The sequence below is a fragment of the Phoxinus phoxinus genome (genome assembly GCF_949152265.1).
Source record: "Phoxinus phoxinus genome assembly, chromosome: 2".
In the NCBI taxonomy this organism is placed as follows: Eukaryota; Metazoa; Chordata; class Actinopteri; order Cypriniformes; family Leuciscidae; genus Phoxinus; species Phoxinus phoxinus.
The window spans coordinates 12,078,103-12,090,821 of NC_136877.1; the positions used below are offsets into that span (position 1 = coordinate 12,078,103).

The 12,719-nt window shown below is 39.8% G+C and overlaps 1 protein-coding gene across 4 annotated transcripts in view; it reads left to right on the plus strand.

Annotated features, from left to right (window-relative positions):
* Nucleotides 1-12,719, plus strand: part of LOC306994415 (solute carrier family 24 member 2) — a 97,327-nt gene that overhangs the window by 77,427 nt on the left and 7,181 nt on the right. For all 4 annotated transcript variants that reach the window (XM_079604900.1, XM_079604902.1, XM_079604901.1 and 1 more), the window contains 2 exons: nt 12,067-12,201; nt 12,282-12,371. In XM_079604900.1, the coding sequence (XP_079461026.1) occupies nt 12,067-12,201; nt 12,282-12,371 (225 nt within the window). The remainder of the gene's footprint in view (nt 1-12,066; nt 12,202-12,281; nt 12,372-12,719) is intronic.

Here is a 12,719-nt window from a genome sequence, read left to right on the forward strand (position 1 = left end):
CCTGGCCACTCCCTAAGTCATATTGTATCGAATTTTGGTTGTAGTTCCACCAGAGTTCCACTGGGGCGATCGCCCGAGTTTAAAATGAATGGGAGTCTATGGAGCTAGAAGGCTAAATTTGTCTCTTTCACCCGATTGCCGTTGAGAAATCTCAGATTTGATTGTAGGTTTTGCAAGTTCAACATGGGTTATAGGTCGAAAGTTGAATGAACGAGTACTTATGTCCTTTTCGATTTCTTACAGGTTGAGTTGTTGTTCCCCATAACACGCTAGCATTCTGCTAATAAACGCTGATTGGTCAGTGAAGGACTGATTACGATCAGAGATACCGCTTGATGGCATTGTAGCATCCGAAGCGGGACCAGAATATCTTCTAGCAAAAATTATTCTAGCACGTGTATTTACCTGTGTCAACTGTGTTGTCGACATAGACATCTTAATTTAGATTTAGATAGACGCCCTATCGACCGCTACTGCCTACAGCGCGGTCGAGCCGTGGGTCGCCATCTTAGACCGGTCACCCTCCACTCAGTGTAATCTGTATGGCAGGTGCAATGAGCTGTCAGTGCATTTAATTAATCATACCTCACTGAATACCGAACTGATTTTCACGCGTTTTTTTTTTTTGCTGCAAAGGTCATTCATGTAGCTATGATACAGGACACATGGTTCAGCGTATTTTAATATTCATAGTAGGCTTAACAGTAATATAATATTCTGATATAAGATATAAAGTGACCAGACGTCCAACATCAAAATATGTGATGTAAGGTATTTTATTAATCACACACTATAAATAAGATAAAGAAGCACAAACAGATAGGCCTAGTTGCAGTAAAGTAAGATATTTTAATAAGTTGAAGAAACCATTTATAATGATTTGTGACACACACACACACACACACTCTCTCTCTCTCTCTCTCTCACACACACACACACACACTCGATTTGCGCATCGCCGTCATGTGTGTAACGTTATTAACGTTACACACGTTAATAACGTTAACGTGGGGGGGGGGGGAGTAACGTTAACGTGTGGGGGGGGATTGAGCAATGTTAGTTGGGGGGGGGGGGTGTAAGCAATGTTAGTTGCTTACATTAACTAAATGAGCCTACAATAGCAGACATAAGCCCTTGAAATAAAAAAAATGGCCATGTTTTATAAAAAGGTTGACAAAACTAAATAAAAACATAGAAATTATGTAAGATAACGTTAATTTAGTTGTAGATTACATTCTCATTTTTATTTTTTTTTCTAATGTCACAAGGAATAATCTGTTTTACTGCTTTGCGCGATTCTTTTGTAGTGTGGTTTTGGTGTAGCCTACTAAAGTGTACTAAAATAAACATTCACGAGTGTACCTGACTTCTTCTCACCGCTGATTCCTGATGGTTTAGAGGACAATTACACCGAGTCGCACCCTGTCTTTTCAAAGAATAGTAACGTTACACCGGCGAGCGCGAAGTATAAATGCCTCGTGGGGAGGCGCGCGCGCAGTCAGCAGAGGCGCGCGCAGCGGAGGCTCGGCTCTGACCATATGGCTCTGACCAGAGCAGCTCTGGCTCTGACCATAGGCTCTGACAGCGCATAGACTGCTTCTTTTTCCGTTCTGATTGCCGCGCTTGACTTCTAGGTGTGTAACCTTTATTATTGTTCGGTCTGAAACGGCGCCCAGTGACGGATGGTGTAGCAATATTGTTGTCCAGGTGGAAATCGGGAGAAATTCGGGAGAAAGGTCGGTCCGGGAGATTTTCGGGAAGGGCTTTGAAATTCCGGAGTCTCCCGGAAAAATCGGGAGGGTTGGCATGTATGCGAGAAGCTGTTGTAATTATTAACATTACTTTATCCCACCTTTCCATGCCGGGTGAACACCGGCTGGTGCAGTAAACATAACGTTAGCCTAACGTTAGCTGGCTACGATTTCAGTACAGTAATATCAAAGATCATTGCTCCTTCTCAATTATCTGGTAATATTCTATTCACAAAATACAACCAATAGTACGGTAATGTTAAAACTTACTTGTGAAAAGTAATCCAGGGTCCTATTTGCGATGGTCCGCCGATAAGAACAGGAAAATGCTCCACAGTGCTCTGGCATCTTAAAGGGCATATTGTAAATTTGTGCCCTTATGTCTGGCAAAACAATTTTTAATCATGCATTTACTCTTCATGTGGTATTTTAATACAAGGTTATATATTAATTCTGAAAAAAAAAAAAACCTGCAATATGCCCTTTAACTGTTGCTACGCAACGAAACTAGGAGTACGTACGACCGGTTAAAGATGGCGGCCGTATTTCTCAGTGCCCATCTAGTCCATAGACATGTATCTCTATCATAGACAGTATATAAGAGGGTCTCTATGCATACCTGTCAACACTCCCGTTTTCCCCGGGAGTCTCCCGTATTTCACACCCATCTCCCGCCCCCCTCCCGTTTTGTCATTTCTCCCATGAAACTCCCGTAATTTGTATTCCCAAACGTCGTTATATGAATAATCACATCAATATTAGACCTATTCCAAGGTTGCCCAGTTGCCAGATCTTGTCTGAAACCCACCCTACTCGCTCAATCAACACATCATAAACATGTCAACCCATTTGTGAGCTCAACCTGGTAACCTACAATTCAGTAACTTAGCGCTGTTGACGTGCGCGCGCAGATCGACGTTGGAAATCGAATAAAGCGATCACTGGTAGAAATGGGAGGAGAAGACTCCGTGGTAAATATTTCACGTAATTAACACAGCATCTGTTTTTTTCTGTCATCCTTTGGCTGGCGTTACATTATATGATGCGCTTTTATTTTTGCAAATGCTTTTAAACCATTCACGCAAAGACAAATTGAGCGCCAGAATCGAGTTCTCTTACTGCTTTAAGTTGACCGAACTAACACGCAATTCTGCAAAAAAAATGTGTCGAGTATCCTCATAAGAGCAGACTGAGCACTCTTAAATTAGTTAAATAGTTTTAAATGAACTTAAAGAAGAGTTGTGAGAGAATGAGGCGCGCGACGCGTGTGAGATCTCTGTCAGCAGCAGCTGCTCTTAAAGGGACATAGCCAAATAAAGCTTTCTGTCAGTAAAGTTAATCAAAGAACAAAGGGAACAGAGATTTTGGCAAGTCTGAACTACCAATGACGCAAGTCCGAAGTTTGCGTACTTGGTATTGAGAAAAGGCCTATATCTATGGTTGTCGATGCCTCGAGAGAAAAGAAAGTGCAGAGCGCGAAAGCACCAAAGTGACTGAAGGATTGCCGTAAAGCAGTATGCTGGTCGTACGATGTGTATGACGTCATTTTAGACTTTTTAAAGCAAATATGACTTTTTTAAAGCAAATAAGCGACTCTAAAAAAATCTAACACCCAGCAATGTGTAATTTCTTTGCATCTCCTTTCGAATACAACATTCAGATTTGGCTACTAGACAAATTATATCCTGAGAAAAGTGGATTTTGAGGGGTATAGCTCCATAGACCCCCATTCATTCTGCACTCTGATATCCTGTAATTTTCCGAACTGAAAACTTCATTGTTAGTCCAAAAACAGCTGATATTTGCCGATTGATTTATCGATATTTAAATATTACGTAACTGTTACCAAGTTTACACAACCAGTTACCATTTTATTAACTTAAAAATGCAACCAAAATACACAAACGTTTAATTAAACTCTTTGTAAATTGCATACCCTCTCCCATTTTGGAAATTTATTTATTAAAAAATATGAATAGTTCATTTGCAAAAACAGTAACTATCAATCAAACTGCAGCTGGGTTGTTTTGATTAAGTAACTCAAAAAATACAGGTTACTTACAAAATGAAAGTTCATTCAAAGTATGTTTTTTTCATATATTAAAAAAGAATATTTTTTAGCAAAAGCAGATATCTCCACATTTCATGTTTTAGAGTTAAACAAAACCAAGTAATTGCTATGATAACGTATATAATAAAGCACTCGGTTAATCTTTGTAACGTAACGTTAAATCTTCTCCTGACATAGACGCCTGACAAACTTTATTGTTATGATTAACGTTAAACCTTATAACTTATAAATTACTGTCTATGGATTAAACGCAATACAGGGAGATTTTCCCTCACCTCTGTAACGTCCTGCTTTAGCAAGGTTCCGGGAAAAAGTTTCAGCTTTTATTTTCCTTTTACGGCCAGAAGAAGATATCACTGGTTCATCAAGTTCATTGAAATTGAACAAAAGTGTGTGTACAGGTATTTGCGCTGGCTGAAATAACATAATTTTTATTCATATCTTTCACATCTACTGCAGTCAGATTCACTGTGTTCACTCTGAAGGAATCACTCAACATGGCTGGGCACTTGTATGACACAACAAGAATGATAAGAGAAATAAAAGCAGGTTTAAAATTTGCCCCATTCAAGTCAATAGGGTGCAAATTTAAAAAATAGGATAACACGGTGTAGGCAACACCGATTTTTGTCGTTGTTCTCTGTATTGACAGCACTCCAAATTTACTAAAAATTGAGCTCAATGTTAAAATTGACCGGAGTTCTCCTTTAACGTTACAAAGACACTCCGGCAGGAGTAAGCGAAAATGCGAGCTTTGGCGGAAATGCTTAGACGGATGTTACAGGATGTGGAGAGTGTCAAAATAGGTAACGGATATTTTACTTGTGATATCGATGCATTGCATCGTTAGACGATTGATCGATACATCGATACATATTGATGTATTGTACAACTCTACTTCCAAAGGATCCTAATGCTAATGCTATTATTTTTTCATCAATGTGAATTTCTCCATTGAGTATAATTATTTGTGTCCAGTACATTTTCCACTGTGGATTCTTTGTTAAATCAGTCGCAGTTTCGGTGCAGCCTTTGCAAACAGACACTTACGATATGGACTCGACAGTAATGCGACAACATGTAAGTTACTGTATTTCTGTAACAGTGATTTCTGATATAGTAATGATTAATGTACAGTCAGATGTTCTTTGCCTGTATCAGTAAATCAGGTCAACTTCACATTATTTATCTTAGTAGGATGAAGATAATCTATAATTAAACTGTGATTGAATTATAGACTATATAGAAAGCGATCACAGAACACTCCTTTTACAATAGCTGTAGCTATCAGTCACTAAAGCATTCATTAGTTTGTAGTAGTTTCTGGACAACATGGCTGGTGATGGTGTAGTTGTCTCCCTCGCCTCTGGAATGCATTTGAAGTTTGAGAGAGAGTAGTGGAGCATCTCCTGGTCAGGATCCACAAGGACAGCTAAGGTGATAACGATCTTCTAGCGACCATTATCTGCAGACTTTTTGGAGTCGTGCTAGTGATTTAGTGTGAACAAATGGAAAGGGGAGAATTATACGACGCCTAAAGCACAATCGAGCATCTTGATCATATACAAATGCTACAGCAATAACATAATAAAATAGTAAAAAAAATTTTTTTTATAATAATACCATATTTGGTGGTGAAAGTGTAAGACATCCAAATAAACATAATATAACAAAATAAAACAATAATATAAACAAAATATATAAACATATTATTTAAAAATATTTAATTATTAGCTCTAGCACCCTCTTGTGGGCCCATGGGGGTCCCAGAACCCAGTTTAAAAACCCCTGGTTGATTGTACTTTTGTAGAAAAGCAGCTTTCCTTCACTTGCTTTTTCACAGTCACCTTTCCTGCATTTTTTTCTTTATCTCAATGACACAAGTGATTGCCTCGTCTCTCCTGTCATTTTCTTGTATAAAGTATTTGAAGTGCTCTGTCCCTCTCTCGCAGTTCCCCATCTGTGTCTGTCAGGAGGTGCTCTGTTCACACCTGCAGGAGTGTTCATGAGTGTGCTGTTCGGATAATTATTCTGCTCCTGTAGGACACCATCCCATGACACACACACACACACACACACACTCCAGCTGAAGGTGACATAAAAAACCCTCAAAATAATCTCAACAAGCAGCTATTTTTACTTGAAGAAAGGTCACATTTGTGACAGAGTGAAACGAAAAGTTGCTGTTATTTATCAAGACTCTACATCCAGAAGCACAGCTCAAAGCTAAATTACATTCGGTTTATTTTACTTTAACAGAAAATATTTGTAAAAATTATTGTATGGAAATTGAATCCTTAACTTTAAAATCTTGACTTAAGAATAGTGCAACAATATTCACACACATGCAATCCTTAACCAGTGTAAATTAGATTTGTTTTGTGGGATGGGATCTTTAAAATATTTTGTGAGATTTCAAAAAATTCAAATAAAACATTATAAGCTGAATTAAATTTCACATTTTATTTACAAAATCCACTTTTGAAAAAAGTATGTTTGCACAGTCAGCATAATTTCATGTAAAAATGAAATGTATCCATATCTCAGAGGCTGTTAAATGTCCATTTAACTTATCTCAGCCTCAGATGCCACACACACACAGACCATTGGCTATATATATATATATATTATATATATATATATATAGCCAATGGTCCGTGTGTATATATATATATATATATATATATATATATGTATGTTGTATGCATACATATATGTATGTTGCACCACTGTTGCAGTAAACTTGCACAAGTTCTTGAATGAATTGCACTCTGGTCTGTTATTGTGAGTGCTTCATCGACCCACTTAAGTAGGGCTTAAGTACATTGTTATATGTCATTTAATAATTAGGCCTGCTTCTATTGTCTTTGAAATATGGTTAAAGTCTACTGCTGAATGTACTGGCACTGACTAGCATTAATGGTACACTAAAATATACTTTCATGTATTTATTATTAGTAATTGCAGATTTGTAATGATGTTGCAATTCAGTATATATTTAAAATATATTACATTTAAATGTAATATTGATTTACACACTACAGTTAAAACTATAATCGAGTACTTTACATGTGCTCATTTATATGTTACTTAGTATGTATGTTTACTTAGTATGTTAGTCAACACATCAAACTAATTGTACTTCTTTGAAGCACGACAGAAAAATATTAAAATGTTGATTATAAATGTACTTTAAAATAAAACATTTAATTTCACATTTTACAAAATGCACATTTATGAAGTGTATTGGTGTACATAGCCATGAAAGTGTACTCTTTAAGTGTACTTAAGTGGCCTTTTTCTCATTTTATATTGTATTATATGGAAAACTTTTTTTTTAAAGAATATAGCCTAGCCTATATTCATATTTGAACTACACAAGTGCACATTCGATTTTACAAGGGTGACAATTACTAGCCATTGTATACTGTTAGTTATATGGCAAAGGAATTAATAATCATGTTAAATTAAGCAGTCAAAGGTCTTAAAATTAAACTTTAGCACATATATCCATGTCAAATTAATTAAATAGTATGTATAGCTAGAGTATTACATGACTGTGACTTTTATTTTACCAAATATTGGTCCAATAATATTTTTTTTTACCAAGCAATCATAAACATATTTTGTAATTGGTCATTTCGCTCTGATTTTAAGGGTAGTCGAGGCTTAAGATTTGGACTATGTTTGTTTGACATGAATAGTGTGTAAGGAGCACGGCTAAGTCCTACTTGGAAAAATCACGGTCACCAATGCAGGTCTATTTGACCTCTTTTAGTTGAAGATTGCTGTAAGCATTGGATTTTATTTCAGATTCATCACGCTTCACTACAAACTCTCCTCCTTCAGGAATCAGCTGAAAACTCATCACCCATCACCATAGTAACCACTCAAGTGCCCTTTAAAGGGAAAGCACACACATTTTTTACATTAATTGTCTAACACACTTACACTCTACATACTCAGTGCACCTGTTTTTGACGAACCTTAAACGAGAAAATGTGAAGAAAGAGAAGATGAGAGACAGATGGAGATTCCCAATAAGTTCACGCTTTTTTCTTTGCTCCGTCTCAGTGACTTCCATCACAGTAGTTATGGTAAGGAGGCTGACAGCGTGTCTCTGAGGGTCTCTGTTGTGCTCACTGCAGAAAACCACTTTCAAATGCCTGGCTGTTGTTTTCTGAGGGTGATGGGGCAGTTGGGTTTATAGCAGCATTATGTTAGTGTCTTTACTATTATAGTTTTTATTAATAATAGGAATTAGGGAAGCCCTATTATATCACACATCTGGTTCTCAGAGTTGGATAAGTTCTAGGGGTGTAACGATACACAAAACTGGCAATTCGGTACGTCCCACGGTTTTGACGTCTCGGTTCGGTTTCGAAATGTTCTTGCAGATAATCAAGTACTGTACCAACAGATAACAGGATTGGCATTCTGCGCACCAGGGAGAGAACAGTTTTCATTTCAATGCGTATAGTCTTGGAGTATGGTCTCCACTAAAGCCTTGTATTTCAGCCCGAGACCGACGGGCCCCGACTTATTTACACCCCTAGGGCCGGGCTTTGGGACAATTTTCACGTCATAGTTCACACGCGGGCCGGGCCTCGGACCTGTTTTAGGCTTATCCTTCTTTTTATATTTTAGACATTAATTTAAAAAAATATATATATGAGAAGTTGAAAATGGAAAAACAAACATAGAACGACATTTTATAATGTGCGCGGTGGCGCGACCCACGATTCACATTAGATTGGCTCGCTCTGTGTTTAGTGTTAGCAGTAGTAGCGAGCGTGTCTTCAGCGCAACTGGAAGAGTTATAGAAGAAAGGAGGACTGGATTAAAACCTTCCACTGTGGATGCTGTGCTTTTTCTCCATGATGCTCTGTAAGAGACTATTCTTAGCCATGTTAGGAGGCTGTCTTGTTGTTTTTCGTTTGATTGTCAACATTTGTCTAAATTAACTTAATAACTTGAAAAGAAACATAACTACTTTGCCATTGAAAACAAAACTGACCTATTTTAATGGCTGCAACATAGGGCAGGCTGTTTAATGAGAAAAAACAGGCTCCAGTCGGACTCGGGCTGAAAATTCTGATGAGCTGTCGGACACGGGTCACACGTGAGCAACGTCAGCGTTTCTCACAGGTTCGCGTTTGAAGTCTGTGTAGAGAGAACGATGTCGTCTTAGCGGTCTCTAATCTAATAACTAACGATTGTTGCGACGGAAGTGAATCAATTAAAACTAACTTAAGCTGGAAAATATCTTTATTCAAGAACCGCTATAAAGCCAAAACAATCTGTTACCTTAAATTATCCGTTTATTACGCTTTGAAACAATCTACATTGTTAAAAGCGGTATATAAATGATGATGACTTGACTCATGATCGCCCCCAAACCTGTGAGGGAAGCATCCGTCGATAGTGTTACGCACCACTACTGCAGGGGTCTCATGTACAGGAGGCCAAAAGTTATTATGTTGGACGCAGCTGCCATGAGACCCAACATTTTCTGAAACTGTTTCACAGTGAGTGACTGTTCTAGTTTTACCCCATTTACGGCTGAAATACGTGCAGGTGACAATTGTGCCCGCATCGTTGTCGAATCCCATACCACACCTAGAAAAGTGGTCCTCTGAGACAGGAGGACCACACTCTTCATGGCGTTGAGCCTCAACCCCAGCATCTTTATGTGGGACAGAACGACATCTCGATGCCGAACCGCCATCTGTTCGGACTGAGCTAAAAACTACCAATGTAATTGAACACATGGATGCCCTGGAGCCAGAGCTGCATCCACGCATTTTGTGAAAGTGCGGGGGGTTAAACCTAGGCTGAACGGAAGAACACAATACTGGTACGCTTCGACCCCAAAAGTGAACCTCAGGAACTTCCTGTGATGGGGATGGATAGATACATGGAAGTAAGCGTCATTCAAGTCTATCGTGACAAACCAGTCCTCAGACTGAATCTGTGACATGATCTGTTTGAGAGTAAGCATCTTGAACTTGAGTTTCTAAACCCTGTGGTTTAGTTGGCCCAGATCTAGAATAGGACGCAACCCTCCATCCTTTTTTGAAACAATGAAGTCAGTAAAACCCTGACTCCCTGCAGAAGGAGGAACCCTTTCTATAGCCACCTTTTTTAGAAGAGTCTGTACTTCCTGCTCCATAACCAGAGCCTGCTCGGGGTCTACCACCGTAGGGAGGACCCCTAGAAATCTGGGCGGACAAGAACCGAACTGAATTCTGTAACCCTTTTCTATTATATGCAGGACCCAATGAGAAATATTTGGCAGTAGCTTCCACGCTGCCAGAAAATATACTTAGGGAACCAGTCTCTCGAGACTGGCCTCTGGATTTGGTCGAACAGTCACTTCAGTGCCCTGTAACGGCAAACCGGCAGGGAACAACCAAACTGACTGTTCTACGACCCTCCTCGGAGGATAGTTGAGATGTGCAGGCACCTTGGCGACCTGAAACGGCGAACCGGCAGGGAGCAACCGAACTGTTTACCTTACGACACCTCCTCAGAGGATCGTTTGGGGACGCTGACACTTCGGTGCCCTGAAGCGGCGAACCAGCAGGGAGCAACTGAACTGGCAGCTCTGCAACCCTCCTCAGAGAGTCGCCCCCCAGAGGGCACAGAGGAGAAACAGATTCTCGAACCTGTCTCTCCCCGGACGGGACCACCCTCAGAAGCCTGATAGCCTCGGCGTCAGGGCTTCTTCTTTGTCTAAGCTTTTTTAGAGACGATGACAGTCCTCAGATCTTGCCTGACTCTATCCGGCTTCGACTGCGACCACCTCCCAGCCCCCCCCCCCCCGGTTGTCGAGGAGCCCCAGTGGCGACGCTTTGTTTTTGTTGTACTCTGTGCTGCGAGGAGCTCGTAGACAGCCGAGACTGCTCCCTTTTCCCAGCAGTCTCGGGGACATTAGATCGGTATGGAAGATACTTCTGGAATGCCGCTGATTTTTTCTTTGCCTCCTGAAATCTATAGACGACCGTATTTACAGCGTCGCTGAAAAGACCAGAAGGCAAAAGTGGAGCGTCCAAAAGAACAGACCCGTCTCTATCCTTCTTATCAGATAAATTGAACCATAAGTGTTGCTCTGTGGCCACCAGGACTGCCATAGACCGGCCTACTGATTTGACCGTCTCCTTGGTGACCCGGAGAGACAGATCTGTTGCATGACGCAATTCTCGAATTTGCGTCAGCGCTGACTTCCTCACAATCATCCATGTCCCTTAGCAGATCAGCCTGGTATGCCTGCAATATTGACATAGTATGCAAGCATGCCGCAGCCTGACCTCCTGCCGAATACGCTTTACCCACCAGCACTGAAGTGGCTTTTATTGGCTTGGTGAGTAACGCCAGGTTTTTAATGATGACGCTGACTCTGGAGTGAGATAGCTCACATGCGTCTCTTCAGCCTGAGGCATAGTCACATAACCATAATTTTTAATTCCCATAACATTGCTGTAATCCGATGTTTGTGGATTAAAAACACGAAATGAAATGGTTTCTTCCAAGACCTTGACACCTCAGTGTGGAGGTCTGGAAAAAAGGGCAAACCCCGACGAGGAGGCTGTGATCTAGATGGTAAAACTCTTTCATCTAGTAAACTTTTCTTTTTATATTCATCTTGTTCCTCGGCTGGCCAAGCAATATTTAACTTGGCAACAGCGTGAGTCACAACCTCCATAAGATCCTCATCAACATGGGTATGAGATGGTGAACTCTCATAATCCCCCAATCATACTGACGACACCCAATTCCTCAGAACTGGATAATCGCAGGGTGCCTCATCCAGGGGAGAAGAAACTGCAGCGCGTGCTTCTCCCTGAGATAAGGCACTGGATCTGACAGGTGAAGGCTGAGATAGGGCGGGGTAATCACGCCGCATTTCATGACGCAATCACGCAGGGGTGTTCCCACGGCATCTTGACGCAGCTCGAGTTCCCTTGAAAGGGAACTTATTTTACTTCAGTTAGTTTATTTTATTTCAAGTAATGACAATGTTTTTTATGGTTTTAGTTGTAGTTAATTATAAAAACCATGGGTATATAGCTTCCTTGAAATATGGCATGTTCTGACACGACTGCCTCCACCCCATGGGATTTAAACAACCTTTATTTGAAAAAAACAGGGATGCAATCGAATGTGTTGGTGGTGTTTCTGTGTGTGTGGGGGTGTTGGAGATAATTAGAAATGCTCACATTTGACACATTTCTCTCCAATCAGGGTGAAGAAGATGATGAGGATGATCAGCCTCTTAGCCTGTCATGGCCAGAGACCGGCCGCAAGCGCTTCACGTATCTCTTAATCCTTCCCATAGTCTTCCCTTTGTGGATAACTCTGCCAGACGTCAGGAAATCTGTGAGTACTTTTTGACTAGTTGTGTTGCAATTGCAAGCTGGATGTAACTGTGAGACACTTCTTGTGTGTTTTTTTCTTAGAGTTCAAAGAAGTTTTTTCCTGTGACATTTCTGGGGGCGATTTGCTGGATCGCAGCATTCTCCTACTTGATGGTCTGGTGGGCTCATCAGGTAAGACTTCTGCAGCTGACAAAGTACACTTCAGCATACTGTTAAAAAGAGTACTTATTACAGAAAGAATATACTTATAATTTTGAACATAATTTCATAATTACTTATATTGTCTTTGTAATTTGGTTTAAGTGTACTGCTGAATGTACTGACAAGCATTTATGGAAAATTAAAATAGAATTTAATATAAGTTCTATTGAAACTTGTATGTCATGCATTTAAATATAGGCCTACTTGCAATTACTTATTTTTAATTATGATGTTTCAATTTATTACATTTAAAATATATTAAATGTAATATAAAATAACATACTACAGTTAAAATTATATTCAAGTACTTTATATGTG